This window comes from Astatotilapia calliptera, chromosome 20 (assembly GCF_964374335.1).
Source record: "Astatotilapia calliptera chromosome 20, fAstCal68.1, whole genome shotgun sequence".
Taxonomy (NCBI): domain Eukaryota; kingdom Metazoa; phylum Chordata; class Actinopteri; order Cichliformes; family Cichlidae; genus Astatotilapia; species Astatotilapia calliptera.
In genome coordinates, this window is record NC_137441.1 from 5,584,654 (window position 1) to 5,601,916 (window position 17,263).

The 17,263-nt window shown below is 40.2% G+C and overlaps 1 protein-coding gene across 6 annotated transcripts in view; it reads right to left on the reverse strand.

Annotated features, from left to right (window-relative positions):
- Positions 1-17,263, reverse strand: part of spryd3 (SPRY domain containing 3) — an 88,097-nt gene that overhangs the window by 67,508 nt on the left and 3,326 nt on the right. For all 6 annotated transcript variants that reach the window (XM_080294757.1, XM_080294758.1, XM_026153365.2 and 3 more), the window contains exons 2-6: positions 14,789-14,916; positions 13,328-13,403; positions 8,771-8,895; positions 7,910-8,045; positions 7,630-7,818 (exon numbers count right to left, since the gene is read on the reverse strand). In XM_080294757.1, the coding sequence (XP_080150883.1) occupies positions 7,630-7,818; positions 7,910-8,045; positions 8,771-8,895; positions 13,328-13,403; positions 14,789-14,916 (654 nt within the window). The remainder of the gene's footprint in view (positions 1-7,629; positions 7,819-7,909; positions 8,046-8,770; positions 8,896-13,327; positions 13,404-14,788; positions 14,917-17,263) is intronic.

The window sequence follows — 17,263 nt, forward strand, 5'->3', positions numbered from 1 at the left end:
AGCTTTAGCATCTATTCGCAGGTTTGAGTGCTACACCCATAGTTTATAGACATAGCTAGCAAATGTTAGCTAATAAATTAGCACTACGCCTTCTAGTTCAAACATGGTAACTTACAGGTACCAAAAAAAAGTGTCAGTGTCTATGATCTCCTGTGATACCACAATGGATTTGTCTGTGTTTTACACATTCTGTGGTTTTGATCCTAAAAGGCTTAAAAAAAAGAAACGTTTTTCATTCCTTGTAAGCAGAATTTTATGATCACACTGTGCATAAAAAGGCTTGTAGCAAAGAGAGGTCTTTGTTATATTTCCTAAACTGAAACAATTGCATCTGTTGAAAACATTCCAAGTTTACATTTTGCTTAATGACAAAGCTATTTTCGCCACATGAAGCTTTCACTGAAACTCCTTAAAGCTAAATTCATGCCCACAAGGACACAGCCATTAAACTATAAGTCACTTGATTTACTTCATTTTTTCCATTAAAAGAGAAGCATGAGTTGAGAGCATTTATTACCCTCAACAAATGGCCTTCAGATGAGTGATAAAAAGTTTGAAAGGAACAAAGATTGCATCAAAATAAAGATTATTCAAAACAGAAAGAAAGAGGCCAGAGCCAAAGCAGTAATATCTTTTATACCAGCTACGTCAGAGCCATTTCAAGGACATGCAAGATGAATTATGCAAGTGTAATATTTGGTGAAAAGACATAAAATGGAAAGAGTTATAAAAGAGAGATAGAGAGAGACAGCGAGAAACACGTGACTGCATCAAAGAGAGCAAGAGGTCTACATATTTGGCAAGGTAGGTATGAAGAGTGCTCTAGGATGAGAAACCCACCTATTTAAACAGGAGTGGCCATCCCCCTACTGTAAAATAAACAGTTCACAAAGGCAAAGACTTAGCTGCAGACAAGTCACTACCATCGCCATTGTGTTCTGTGCATTCTGCGGCTTTGCACTTCTCATCAAAAGCATACCAGCCAGATAACTCATTTATCTTGCAGCAGTCTTTTCCATCATCCTGCCCCGCCACCCATCCACCCACCAAGGATGACCATCCTCCAGAACAGTGATTATCCATACTTGCTAAATAGTTAACATGTAAAAACTATTCCACCGTTTTGACTAAATGTTGGTGAGGTGTTGATGCCTAATTCATCTATGGCAACGTAACGGTAGATCCGCAAGTCTTCAGAAACCACAGACACTGGAAATGTCTGTTGCATAGCCACATGTACAAAAAAGAAAAGAAAAAATCCCATGACCTTTAAAATTTACCTCACAGCTTTAGGCTGCACTTAAAATCTACATGACTATAATAAAAATGGAATAAACAGGAAGAGGAGAAACAAAGCAGGCAAGAGTAGAGGAGAGATGGGAGAAGTAAAGGAGACTAGGATGAGAAACTACGAGAAGAAAGGAGGACATGGAACAAGGAAAGAGGACACACAGGGCAGTAAAGAGGAGATAAAAGTAAAGGCAAGGACAGGAGACAAGGATAGAGGGGGGTATGCGGTACAGTAGGTGAAAAATGAGTGAATAGGGAGAGGACAGGAGACATGTATGGAGGAGATAAGAGAAGGAACAACAAGGAGACAGGAAAGGAGTTGATGGTAGAGGAGAAAAATGAGGGCAGATGACAGGAGGAGAGATAAAAAGGAAAGTGGAAAAAACATGAAAAGAGGAAATGGACAAGAGTAAAAGCAGACTGACTACAGCAGAATAAAGAAGAAGGGTAGAGAAGAGAAAAGCAGGTCCAAAGACAGCTGGAAAAGTTGAGGCACACTGAGACTGGTTAAAACCGCACAATGAAGTGAATTAAAAGTCAAAACCAACAAAGAGATTAAATGAGACCACCTTGTGGCTGACATAATTTTGAAGCATAATCCTGTTACGCAAAGAGTTCCAATGATCAAGACAAAACTCTGCACTTCTCCGACGAGCTTTTCATTTCCTCTGTCACACTTTCCCTTTCTCTCTCTTGCTTGCTTCCCCCTTAAACCAAAATTTTCACTGTCTTCACTGTGTACACAAAATCCTTGTATATGTCAGAACCTGACAGCGTTATCAGTCTGAGTATTAGCACTCACTTAAACCCTCACAACGGTGATCACATAATGGATTTTAAAGGTACAGCTCATCCCAAAAATTAGACCATTCCAGTTAAAAATAATTCGCAAATTGCTGTGACCACCTTCACGTAGGAGCTAGTTTCCTTTCTGTGCGTCATAGAAAAAAGATCCCGGGTTTGAATCCACCAGCTGGGGCCTTTATGTGTAGAGCTTCCACATTGTTTGTGTGCCTGTATGTGTCGTCTGTGGGCCCTCCGGCTTACTCCCACAGTTCAAAGACTTTCATGTTTGGGTTACTGGTGACTCTAATGGTTATCTGTCTCTCTGTGTTAGCCATGCAGCAGACTGGCCAGACCAGAGTGTATCCGACGTCTAACTCATGGCAGCTGGAATAGGCTAAAACCCTCCTGCAACCTTGAATTGGATAAGAAGAAGAAGGTGGCTGGCTGGATGGAGAGATACAACCAAAAGAAGAATACAGCTAGCTAATATTACAGAGACCTGCCACAGTAAGGCAAGTCTTCATGGATGAAAGGGCTCTTTCTTTTCGGGAAGCCATATTTAAGATCCTGTGTTTGTGTCCTTTGTATAATTCTTGTGTTAGGGAGAGAGAAAGGAGAAGAATTATGGATATTCTAAATCTTGAGCAGACAGGAAACAACAATGATGAAGAAGGAAAAAAAGCACACAATGGAAACAATAGCTGGAGGCGACACTTTCAGTTGTTTTACCATTCCATTCCACTTTACTACAAATACGTTTTTTTATTATTACGATGACAGTCTTTTTTTTTCCTTGGCCCAAGCTAAACTGAAGGACCAACAACCCAACATCAATATGGATACCAGAAGTTACTTATCCAGGTCTACTCAGACCTCCCTGGCCCAACCTGCAGCTCTGTCAGACCAGAGACATAATCTCCCCAGCATGTCTTGAGTGTTCCAAGAATCTGTTCCCAGGATATATCCAAAAAACCTCAACTAACTCCTTTCGCTGTACAGAAGTGGCTGCTCAACTCTGAGCTTCTCACCAGGACATTTCTGCTTCTTGTATCTGTGATCCTTTGCCTTCACACTTGGCTTTCTCTTTACCACAAAAAAAACGATAAAGAGACTGCAGGGACACAAATATAGTCCTGAAAAAAAAATCCTAAACATGGTCATACTTTTAAGTGCCTACTGTCACCAAGTAGGGGTACAGTCAGCTGCCTAGGGAAAGCAGTAGGCAATGGAGCGACAGCCACTTCACATACTGTGACACTGCCCTTTGTGGCAGTAGACTGTGAAAATGTATAAACATGCAATTCTTTGCTTTGACTTTATAGATTACACAAAACTGTGTCACAGTTGGTGGACACAGCTCAGTAGAGATAAAATAACTGCTGCTTAAAATTACTCCAGTTGTGATTTAAAGAGCTCTTTGAACACCATCAGTCAAGTGCAATTAAGTTGCAGTATAATCAATAAAAGGTAAAAATCAATGCAGCTCATATCTCCAAAACCGGGCAAGACACGCCAAAAATAATGTAAAGGGAAAAACAGCACTCCATACTCCAGGAATCTACATACATCTGACTTTTGGGTGAACTGTCCCTTTAAGGCTAATGTCTGTTTCTTCATGAAAGAGACTAAGAAAGGGAGGAAGAATAAAGAAAAAAAATTATTGCCGGACTGCCGAGCAGCCCACACTGCCAGGCCAGGCCAGCCCAGCTGTGAAAACCTCCAACCACATGAGAAAAAGTAAAAGATTCCTTAGAGTCCCATTCCTGCACTTATTGAATTTTTACAACCTGGTGTGCTGCCAGGCACTTGGCTCCAAAAACACTTTTTGTGCCACTGCCACTCTGCGGTCCAGAAAAACAGAAAAGAGAGACAATGAGCAAGACGGCTGGCTGAATCATCCTCCTCACCCACACACTGGCCTTCATCTCCCCTGTGCCAATGACAGACCTACCTGTAGCCCTGTGGCTACTTGCTGAAGGAGAACAAAGGTGTTATAGACCTCCACTGTAAACAGGTGGGAATAAAGATCTGTGATACCTCTGATGACACAGTTGAGCCAACAATGAGTTCCATTCAAGCCGCCACCACGAACTGTTGAATCATAATCAGATTGTATATAAGAGGTAGCCACATTAACGTCACCCTCTTTGCAGCCAGAAGTTACCGTATCTGAGAGGGTGTGGAGTACCAAGTTATCAGATAACATTAGCACGGTTGGTTATAAAGATGCATCACAAACTTTATGGCTGAAACACAGACATACACGTACCTGGCTAAGAAAATAAAACAATTTCACTTTACCAATCTGAGGCACTAACTACCCTACCTCACCTTATCTTAAAGCAGCCAATAATCTAATTTAAGCCCAACAGGATCCAGACTAATAAGTTAGCTGCCACATATCAGACTGTCAACATGCTTTGTAATGCTTTAAACATATTCTTTTTAACAATTAAGTCTTCATCGTGTAGTACTCAGTTTTGTTTGTTTGTCTGTCTGTTTGTTAGCAGTTTAACGTTCAGAGTCGTCAAGATATAATTTTCAATCACTTCTGTATGATGGTTGGTAGGGCTGTGCGATATGACCAAAATCTCATATCCAGATATAAGACAACAATATAAATCACAAAAGTTTAACATTTTTCTGTAAATTCTGTGAATCTCGGGCAGCTCGACTTGCGTTTAGTGTTTCCAGCTGGGCGTCGTTTAACTATACATTTTTAGACATAAGTTGTAACAGCCGCCGTTTTCTTTGTATTTATTACACGGCATGCTGTGGGGAAAAGGCTGTTCATTTATTTTTTAGCACCTGACAGCTCTTTTTTGCTTCTCATTCGCAAACACTCGGCATACTCATTCACATGATTTTAGTTTATTTTGAAAAGCCTCAACATGATCTTTTCAAAATAAGAGCTTTATTGTGAAATGTTTACGTGGAAAATAAACAAGCGGACAGCGGAGACAGGCAATGGTTTTACCATCATTTTTGCTAACGACAACACGTAAAAACAGGCGCTTGTCCGTCCGTAGTGTGGTTATATTAAATATAAGAGAAAGAGAGAACTTTAAGAAATTAATATAGCCACTACAGTGACCATCAAAATTATGAAAAAATATTGCTGTAAACAGTTTATTTTGCAACACCACGAAACAAACGATAGCGTGATAGGAAACGATAGATGTTTTTATATCGTCATCCGATATATATCGTTATATATATGATTTAATCTTGTGAAAATCAGTCATATCAAATATTATTGTTAACCAAATATCATTACCTGCAATTTTTTATGGATTACCTTCAAACAATATACTAGGCCTCGGGGGACATGAGTATGTAGGTTGGCTAAGCATTTGACCTTCACCTTCACTGTTAGCGCCCGAGGTCAAAGTTGACCTTGAAAAAAATGTAAAGAAACCATATCGAGTAATCCATGGAGAGAGCTGTAAACCCCCTTTTTAATTTTTCAATACCTCGCCCTATGATGTCACAGTGTGACGCCATAACAGGCTGATGTCAGTAATAAAAAAACAAACATCATAAAACATCAAAGTTTTAGAATAGCCCTCACGTTTTTGTTTTGTTTTTTAAGCTTTAACGTCTAAAAGGCATAAAACCTAAAACTGATTATATCAGACAGCGAATAACTGGCCGATCTGCAGCGAGGCCCAGGGTAAGATAAAGTAGGACTTTGGAATAATAAATGATGCAAAGCTAGAATAAAAACACAGAGCTAAAAATTAGCATAATAGATCAACTTCAGGCAGCAATAGATGGCTTGTTTCAGATGGTGGATGAATTGAGTAGCCGTGTGTAAGATAAATAAGGGCTACTTTTAAACGGTAAGTCATTCAAAGCTGGGGTGGTTGAATCCAAGAATTAAAAAGAAGTCTGAACTTTAAGCAGCCTTAATTTTTTTTTTTTTGTGACTGTAAACCTGAGTGAAAATGTGAACACCAAATGTTTTGTGAGTGTTGTATGAGTGGGTTTTGTTTTTTTTATTTCGTTAGACCGCTAACACAGTACTATTATGTCTGCTTATTATGATGGCAGTTAAATGATTACCATGTGGAAAGCGTTCTGCCACATCCAGCAACCTAATGGAAGTTTGGTAGATCCTGTTCAGATTCATGTGCAGATAAAAAGTTGGTATACGGCCCTGCTTGCATGCTTAAGCTCTGAGGGTACAAATGGCAAACTGTTGCATCACCCCAGACTCTGATACAGCAGAAAGGCAGAGAAAGCACAGCAGACACGACTCCTTTACTGTAAGTCGGCTGTTTATCTTGTTAATGAAAGTGATGTGTGCAGGACTCAAAGGAAAATTCCTGAGCGGATGTCATGAAGCAATCTGCAAAACCCCTCCAAAGGTGACCCAAATCCCGTCACGGCAAGATGATACAATGGCTGAGACAAAATAATTCAAACTGAAGTGGTTGTGTCTGGAGCTTTCCCCGAACTTTAGAGAGCATTAAGCACAGCTGTCAACAAAGAGGGATTTGGTAAAGAACAGGCAGTTGAAGGATCTTGTAAGAGTACAGAACAAACATGGTGGAATGTCAACAACTGCACAGAAGAGCAAGCTGCAGAAAAGCCACACTATAATCTGTCCCATTCAAAAGACAGGTAAGCTAACAATAGCCAGAGTTGGACAGGCACCAAACCTGGGACTACTAACACAAACTTGGTGTCTCTGTGATTTGGTTGTAAGTTGCTCTTAATTTGAAGAAACATCCAAGAAAGATGTTGATACAAAGAAACATCCCTTTGTATCAACATAAAAAGTTCCAGGTCTATTTTCTGTCAATAGAATCTGCATCAAGCCACATTGCAGGCATCCACAGCACAGAGAATCAGGTAAAGTTTCATGATTTTAAGTCACATGCTGACCTATATGCTCTACTCCTCCTGTCATTTGAGGGTCAAAACACAACCGAAAAAACGTGACACCACAGGCACACTGAAGTCTTCTGAGGTAATAGGACAAATGCATTTAACATATGCTTTAACATAAGCTATCCTATTATTATAAAGGATTATAAAGGGGATTTCATAATTATCGTCCTTATAAAATTAAAGAACCACTGAACTGAACAAATATTTTACTAAATATTTTCAACTAATTGATTTTAGGTCTGGTGGTTAACATTTCTTCTTCACTACGTCTACAAACACAAAAAAATGCAGGGCAGCCATCCCATAATGGACTCTTCTGACACTGTTCATCCCATAATTAATGGCTTTGCTCTTCAACTGTGATATAACAACAAAAATTACACAGAAATTAAGTAAAAAAAAAAGAGGTTTTACAAAATCTTCACTAACATTAAACATCAGAGCTGAGAGAGTCGGAGAAGCAGCACACGAGTTCCTTCACCTTCTCGATGTGGCTTGAGTGACTGATCAGTAATGTTTAGGAGGCAGCCCAAGCAAATTAATTAACACCTACGATAACCTTTTTCCACTAATATATAACCAAAAGCACTGAACTTCCAATGTTTCCAAACATCCCTTATAATCAAGCAAAGAAGGAAAAAAAGAACCTGCTCTTACCGTGCCGTTCACCCTGACGTCATAAAGTCGTCCCCAGTCGTCCTCGTGGCTGTCAACCATCATCATACTATCATCCTCCTCCAGGAACCACTCAGCTTGCAGGTCGACCTTCACCTCCTCCCCCATAGAGTGCATCCCCACAGCGGGGAACAGCCCCTCTGCCGACACAGGAACCTCTACTGAACCCACCTGGAGAGAAAGCGGATGTAAAAATCCTGAATAAACAACCCTGCATGCCCATTTGAAATGAGCGTGTTATTATTAAAACAAAAATACCTACCTCTTTCCCGTTTTTGGTGAAAAAGACTGTTGTGATACCTGCTTCTATATTTTCTGAGTGTATTCCACAGCCCATGCGGTCACCACGAGCACATTTCGGGCCAAACTGCTTCCCTATCCCTGTGCCATTATACAACCTAAATGGAAAGAGGAGATAAAAATCCTTTTAAGAAAAGTCCAAGCTTCTTTGAACTACAACCGCATACTTTGTAATCTTGTACAGCTTTCACTACGTAAACCTTGTGTTGCCACAGCTGTCGCACTCTACCACAAAACAAGTAAAAGAATGCAAAAATTATTTCAAATATTCAGTAAACGCAGCCAGACAAGACGAAACGTTCCATTATCTCACTTAACATGAAAGGAAATTAAAAATATGTAAACACAATTACTTTGAAGCGCATAATTACAGCTCACTTTGGCTTGATAATTGGCCACACATCTGTCTGGTGCTGAAATTTGGTATCATCAAGTGAAATTAGATGCTGACATATGAATCAGTTCCTGAGGCAGAATGTATTGCTTTGAAAAGTAAGTCACGTGTATAAATCCAACACACAGTATTCATAGGATGAAGCAAGCAAAACTGGAAGGTAAAATATTTAACTGTTGATGAACTGGTTATTTACTTGTTCATCAAACAAAAAGAAAAAAATACTCTGAAAAAGTAACCTTAAACTACTTCTGTTAAATTTCCTTTTTGCTACTATTAAAATAGTCACACAAAACAAAATATCAACAAACCAAGAAATGAGGAAATGAGCAAGTTAACACTACCGAACCAATATATAAATGCAGCAGCCAAACCATGCAAGAAACCACCACTGCCCTGTAGCGTATAGGCAACTCCAGTTTGACTTACTTGCCGTTGTCAGCGTGATAAGCTACAGAGTATGGCAGCCAGCCCGGCTGGTGGTCCAGCCTGTAGAACTTAGGCACCAGGCCCACACCAATGGTCCCTCTCACTCCTGTGTCCACTATGGTCACCTACACAAAGACACACACATTATATTGAAAACACACTACAGTGGCATCAGTTACAGTTCATTTAAGCCACAGTGCCAATAATGCCTAAAACATCGATAAAAGTCAGTGTCTAATGCCAGAAGCAAGGGTAAGGGTATAATATTCAGATATGAAATCCACAGCCTGAACTAACTGTATCCAGGTCATTTACAATCACATTAAATTAATTCAGTGCCACCACGTCTCTTGGTGGTCTGCAGTGTCTGCTGGCAGAGGTAGTTGGCTATGCAGAGCAAAGAACTGTTAGTACGAAACCAATGGAGATGGTGTTTGCACGCTGTCCTCCAAAAAATAATTTCCCCCAGGGATCAATAAAGTATTCTGATTCTGATTCTGATATACAAGTAACTTGCTGTGTTGCATTGGGATATTATATTCCATATACTCTCAAAAAATACAAAGGTACTTTCATATGCTCCCTATTTTCCCAAGGGGTCAGCACCGTGGATGGACCACATGTTTGATTTGGCACAGATTTTACACCGGATGCCCTTTCTGACGCAACCCTCCCATTTAGCCAGCCTTGGGACTGGCACTAGGGACCAGCTACGTTTGTGTCTCGAACCGGGGATTTAGCAAGAATAACTAGCTTGAAGTAATTGTTTCCTGTATGACTTTATCAGTCTCTCACATCTTTGTTAAGGAATTTTGTCCTACACTTCTTTAAAATGTCACTTCAGTTCATTGAGGTTTGTGGGCATCCATTTATGCAGAGCTATCTTAAGGTCCCACCACAGCATTTCAATCGTGTTGAGGTCTGGAGTTGGAGCCATTGCAAAAGCTTGGCTCTTCATTTTTCAGTTTATCACATTCACCCCACATCACCCATCACCCAATCATGACCCAACTTTGCAAATGTAAACCATGCTGCCATGACCTTTTTAGATAGAAGAGGCTTTCTCCTTGCAATCTTTCCAAACAAACCATACTTGTTCAGTCTTTTTCAGTCACAAGCTTCAACACTTAACGTTGTTTACACCATAACAGCCATAGCCAGCTGCTCTTCGTTTCCCCCACAATGGCCGTTGACATTTTCTACTGTTACTGTTTGTGTACAAAACACTTCTGTACACACTATACCTCAACACTTCTGAATATCAACACTTCACAAAAATTCAGGTTAATTGCAATATTTTATTGTTTGTTTGTTTGTTTGTTTGTTTGTTTGTTTTACACCCAATTCACCTCAAATGCTCTGGCTGGCATTCATCAGTAACAAATGCTACTTTACCTGAACTTTTCTCTCGGTAAACATTTTTGTGTTTTTGCCAATGTTAGCCACTGTTAACTGGTGTTACTGAAGCTTTCTTTGAATTCTTTAGATCTAACATTGTCAGGCTCAAGCATAGCAAATAAGCTCTATTTCGAAATGAGAATGTAATGAAGCTGTTTATCAAAACAGTGTGATGTTTAAACACTCGAGCCTAACATTAGCTAGCATAATGTTAGCCAGCTATAACAACAACAGCTATCCAGAGACGAGAGAGTTGCATGTCTGTTCTGCTGATGGTATTAGTAATTACATAAGCATATTTATGTGCAGTTTTTTGCATTAGATCCCTGCCTTGAGCTCAGAAGATGAGGCTTGTGATAAAAGAGGAAGAGGATAGGTGAAGATGAGGGAAGAGATAACAGGAGGAGGAAAAACTGATGAAAATATAAATGTACAAATCTTAAATGGTTATGTATAGTTTTTAAAAAACTGATATAACTGATAACTGATACATTCTGTTTTTGTTCAGGAATCTGGAACATTAGAATACATTTGTATTTGGGTATAAAGGGATAACACGCTAACTGGGGTCAGCAGAATCAGCTTTTGGGGTTTTTGCACGTTCTCTGAGCATTGCACAGTCTGCTGTTGGAGAGAATTTGCTGGGACTTTTAATCCTGGGAAGACTGTGGTTTTGTTTAACACACACCTGAATGTTCAAACCTGCAAAATGCAAAAAAACCTGCTTTTTTCCAACTGGTGTTGAAACAGTAAAGGTATACTTAGTTTTTCACAGAACTCGATGCAGTCTTGTAAAAAAAAATCATTAATAAAAGTTTCTTTTCATATGACTACAACGATTTGCTGATATTGCCCAGCACTAGTCAGAGGTTATGCAATCCTAATCCTGTACAGGAAAATGGCCCCATCCGGTTTAAATCTGTATCAGCTCCGTTATGTTATTGGCGAACACTCCAAGTTATTTCTCACCTCTCTAGGTTTCCTTCATCCCACCTGTCTCTCTAAGTATATCAACATGTGAAACCAAACTTCTTGGGTTTCCCTTACTAAAGATTTCTGGTCTGATTCCATTCCAATCTGGCATTTGAGAGATTATAGTGTAGATCACTGGTTTGTAAAAAAGTACATTCTTGGCCGAGGCACAATACCACTTCTGTGCTGTTGAAATATCATTTGTGTCTGTATGATATAAATAAAAGTTACAAAAACATGTGTGACAACTAAGATTAGGAAAGAGCAGGAATGCACGCATGATGTTCCGTTAAGTTATGATAGTTTTGACTTTTTCAAATAAATCTATTAAAACAAGTGGAATGTTGCAGATGTTCAGTCTGGGCTGAAAGAAGCGATGAGGAGGAGAAGTGGAGAGCGAGCAGCGGTACTGACAACGGAGCTGAAATGGATTCTTTGTGAAAGCTGAAAGATGGGGAAACACGAGGATAGCGGTGACGCAGACGCGCACAGAACCCCGACCTTTATCAGAATAAATTCTTCCGAATTTTGAGATATCCTGGGAACTGACAGCATGTGCGTCACAGAGTGGAGAATAATGTAGCGCAAACCTCTGGGTAATGACCAACGTAAAATCCACTAAATGTCAAAGAAATCCATCCTCCAAATGTGATTCTTGTTTCAGTATAAACATTATTATTGTGAAGATTTTCCTTGCAGGGGAGAGAAGAGAGGTCATATGTGAGTTTGACATCAGATTTAAGAGAAATGTCAACTCTGGCACATATCAGGGACACCTCACAGCTATAAGAAATAATGTCAAAGCATGCTGCCAGCCTGCATAGAGTCTCAGTAGAGGAATATTTTAACATATATCTGAAATGATGCTTCTCATGTCAAGAAGAAAAGATGTGAAAAGAAAACTAGAAGAAGTGAATCATTTGAAGAAGTATGGTATTGCTGGAGGGTCCTGTCTTAGTATATTTGCAGCCCAGCAGAAAGAGACTGGTTCAGTAGATATCAAGCCCCGTTCAAAACGATTTGCTCGTAATGCATCGCTTTGTGGCTGATGTTTGGTTGCTAGTGGACATTCCAGGCTCCCCATTGCGTCAGTAACCCTGTAACATATGTACCACCCCCCTCACATGCCAATCATCGGTATCCTACTAGTGAATCGGTCGCTGCATCAATGCCTCATCTAAAAGCTGATTTTAAGGTTCACTCGGGGCTTGTAAATCCAGTTTTTTCACCTCACTACAGGCCATTGAGATTCTTTGACATTTCATGGTCTCTGGTTACCACATGTATTCAAACAGGACCAGTAACTTCAGACCAGCAAATTCTTGGAACGGCCTCAAGGTGACTACCAGCTCAGTAGTTCCCTGAAGAACTACAGTCCCTCAAGGGTGCTTTTTTTGTCTAACTTACCCATGTGGATGCTGGATTTAGGAGTATAGATACGTGTGAGTATTAATGTTAAATCTAATCTACTAATAAAATATGTTTTATTATTAAAGATTAAGATTCCCAGTATATATATGTAGTGATGAAAATTTGCTTTTTGTGGGTTGGTAGGGGAAAACATTGGACACTGCCTAACTGGCTACAACAGTGCTGTGTGCGGTAGTGAGAAGGATGTTCAGACTATAATCTGTGGTGACTGTGTCCACCCCAGGCTACCCCTTGGCTCCGCCCGTGTCCGTAAGGATAACAACTATCAGAAGGAACTGACGCATCAGCTTTGCTATATAAATGTATAATAACCTCTCCTGCTGCTAGTCTGAATGCCTTCCTGTCTGCTGAAAAACACTGGTGTGGTAGACTAATCTCTGCGCTTACAGATAACCACCTAACCGACACCCCATCCCTCATTCCAAAGCAGCTGGGACATTTTTGAGGTAGTGGTTTTGCACTGGTGAACTGAGGCTGTAGGGGGGCACCGAGAATTTAATATGAAGTTGAGAAAATTGTCAGCAACTGGATTCCAGGGGATAAAATGGCTGGATGGAAAAGCAATCGCGGGCACAACCAAGGATGGTGGTATGTGGGCTATCATATAATGAATAACGATCCACTGATTTCATATTGTTCATCCACTTCTGCTGGACTTAAACATTACAAAGAGGAAGCAAGAGAACAAATAAATCCTGGTACTTGGAATACAATAAAACAATGCTGACATGCAGCATCACTATCGATGTGCCTTACCTCAAAGTAGCAATTTCCCTTTGATAAAGGCCGGCCAGCCACATAGCATCCCACTTCTTCAGAGTTCCCTTGGTAACTAAAGAGGAGAAATTACAGGTTAACAATGGGTGATTTCTAGTAATTGCTGTATGCACAGTCAGAAAGAATACATCTCATCTCACACAAAGTCCTCTTGATTTTGATCAATAGGCACACACCGACACAGCAACAGATGTGAGAAATAAGATGGACATTAAAATGCTAATAATAACAAAAGCAGATTTATATAATTCAAATAAACCACACACGTGTAATGATTGCAATTGTTTCTGCCCTTTGTGGACTTTCTTTTGAGACTGTTGTCTGCTGCGTGTTTGATCGGGGGAGCAGATCACTGCTGCTTTATTTCCTTTGCCATTCAATTTTGAAAATTAATAAATAAATATATCCATGATGAAATGTCTCTGCAGACAGCTATACATTTGTGCAGACTCAAATCAATTCTCTTTGGAAATAAGAAGAATTTGTTGAGAACAAAAATGTTAAGCTATGCAAATAAATTAGACATGTCGCTATTCCTGGCTCAAATAGCACACATAAGCACAATGGGGCCACATATACAGTAGTTAAGGCAAGGAGTGAGCTTCCAGACATGGTGCATTATCCTGCTGGAAGCCGCCATAAGATGATAGATGGGTACGCAGTGGTCAGAAAGGGATGTACATGGTGAGCAACAATACTCAGATAGGCTGTGACTTTGAAATTATGCTCAATTAGTGCTAAGGGGGAAAAAAGTGTGCCAGGAAAATATCCTCCACACCATTACAGCACCACCACCAGCCTCAACTGTTAATACAAGGCAGGATGGATCCATGCTTTCCTTGTTGCTTACCCAAAATTCTGATCCTATTATCCAAATGCTTCAGCAGAAATGGAGACTCATCAGACCAGGCAACGTTTTTTCCAATCTTCAACTGTCCAATTTTGGTGAGCTCGTGGCAGTAGTGGCCTCTGTATCTACTGAAGTGTCTGGTGACTTTATTTTGTATAGAAAAACCCTGTGTTTAGAGATTTCAACCAGAAAACCTCTTGTACATCTTTAGTGTGTGAACTTCCAAGCCTGTTAAACCTTCATGTCAGGAAATTTCTACCATCACCAGTGTTGCTTTGATGATGGTTGTACTGGCCCATATTCTTCCCTACTTATCCATCTTAGAGTCACACGGGAGATGGAACCTTTCCCAGGATTATGTTCTACATAAATAAACTGACAAAAAAATAAATTGCCAAACTGACTGTTACTGGAAATGAAAATATTTATCATGGCACTGATAACTGTTCCTAATGTGCATCAGTAATTACAAGAGGCTCCAAAGGTCTAAGCAATACAAAACAAAACAGTCCTCTCTTCACCCTGTTCAACAAAGCCAAATGATCTCTTCAAGTGAATCCTCAAACAGTGGCATTTAAGAACAGGCTGACCTGAGTGTGTCTCCATCCTTCTGCAGCCTCATATATCGCTCCTGTGCTGGTCGACCATCACCGATGTCTCTGACACGACGCCTCAGATTCAGGAGGCATCTGTGGTGTAGTACGTTGATGTCATCCATCTGAGTAAAGAAAATGGAACTGTTAAAACAAAATAAGCACTTTATGATCATGTACAGCAGGCTCTGTAATCTTTACTATCAAATCACACAGGCCAATCTGTTGTCTAATCTCTCTTCTTTTCTTTTTTTTTTTTTTTTGGGGGGGGGGGGCATGTCCGGTTTCCGGTTAATGATGAATTGACTTCATTCTGAGACATGTAATTCTTTATGTTCTCCACAAATTATTCCAAACTCTTTGTTCTTCATAGCCACAACCTGGAGTGATGTTTACATGTGCCTGGTCAAACAAATCTAAGAGTGAGGACAATTTATGTCTCACCCTTCTGCACTTGACCTAAGCACTGCTCAATAGGCTACGTTCACACTGCAGGTCTTAATGCTCAATTCCGATTTTTTGATCAAATCCAATTTTTTTGTCTGCTCGTTCACACTACAAATAAAATGCGACAGCAAACGCTCTCTAGTGTGAACCCTCAAAGCGGCCCGCATGCGCAAAAGAAGACGTCATACACAACGCGCTCTGTTTAGACCCAGAACAAACTGTTGTTGTTTGACTGATGGCCTTAATATAAAGACTTCGGACTTCATGTTTCCCGATTTTTGCTTTAAGTTATTTTGTTATTTACATAATAATGTAGATAACCTAATCAGAATCAGAATCAGAATACTTTATTGATCCCTGGGGGAAATTATTTTTTGTTACAGTGCTCCATTTTAAACCAACATTAAGACAAGACAGACAATACGCTAACTAAGAATAGTACAATATATACATATATATACATACATACATACATAAGTCACTTATAAATAAATATTTGGAAAAGAAACATGTGTAGTTGTAGCAGCAAACAGTGTGTTAAGTGGATGCGTTGTACAGAGAGATGGCCACAGGCAGGAATGATTTCCTGTGTCGTTCAGTGGTGCTTTTCGGTAATCTCAGTCTCTCACTGAACGAGCTCCTGTGACTGACCAACATGTCATGGAGTGGGTGGGAGGTGTTATCCAACATTGTCTTTATCTTGGACAGCATCCGCCTCTCCGACACCACCTTGAGGGAGTCCAGCTCCATCCCCACAACATTGCTGGCCTTACGGATCAGTTTATTAAGTCTGTTGGCATCTGCGACCCTCAGCCTGCTCCCCCAGGCTGAGGGTCGCAGATAATGACCCTTATTGCTGTTTTAGAGGAGCGGTGCTTCAAAGGATAGTTGCAGATTTCTGTCAGAACCTGCAGGTTATGCAGTACAAATAAAATGTTAACGTTTCTCCAACGTTGTCTTCCCAGCAGTTTCACCGGATGGCCAGGAAGCGTTCACGATGTCTTCTCTGGCGCTGATAATTGGCGTCTGTCTTGTGTCAGTGACGTAAAAGACGGATTTAATGCGACATGACCGTTCAAACAGCAGTCGCTTTCTGAAACATCGGATATGTATCGGATTCAGTACCACATACGAAAGTGACCCAGATCGGATTTGAAAATATCGGATTTGTGCCATTCACACTTTCATACCATGATCGGATATGGGTCGCATAGGGTCAAAAAAATTGGATTTGATGCGCTTTCGCCTGCAGTGTGAACGTAGCCTTAGTTGCTACTAGGGCTGGGCCATATTATACCGTTCACGGTAATACCGGTATAATGTTAGGCTACGATAGGAAAATGAAATATCGCGATAGAATATGAGTAAAACGCGCATGCGCAGTGCCTTTGTTTTCATACGCACATGGCCGATTGTTGAGTGAAACAGATGAACCAGAATTGGTTTGTAAAAATGGTGCAACTTCAGTGATGTGGAACTGGTTTGGTGTTTGTCCGTCAGATACACGACAAAGCACATTTTTTTGCAGAACATGCAAGCGGCCGTCGGACTAAGATGCCCTTAAATCTGGGAGTAATCTGGGTCCTAAACTCCGTAAACTTCAGGTCAAACGAACACTGCAGCATCACTAAGAGTTAAAAACTGTCTAAATTCTTTCATCTTTAATAAAACGATCAGCATTGCTGCTTTACCAGGTGTAACTATGAAGTTTAACTTCCAGGCATCCATGAAAACAAAAGTTATTACATTTAACGGAGTTAGAAGCTAGCAGGAAGCTAGCGGAAGTTAGCTCGCTAGTTTCGCTAGTTACCTAAGCATGATATTGCATGTTCTGACTGAGAGATTTCTGAAAAAAATCAAACGTACAGCTCTGCTATCACTTCCAACATAAATGAAGACAGGAAACTAAACAGCAGTGACGTTTGTAGGGTTACTGAAGTTGGGCTAGCTGGTATATAATTATGTGCTACGTGATCGCTAGCGACACAGCTATGTTAGCATAACATAAACAGTGAAGCTGGAGGA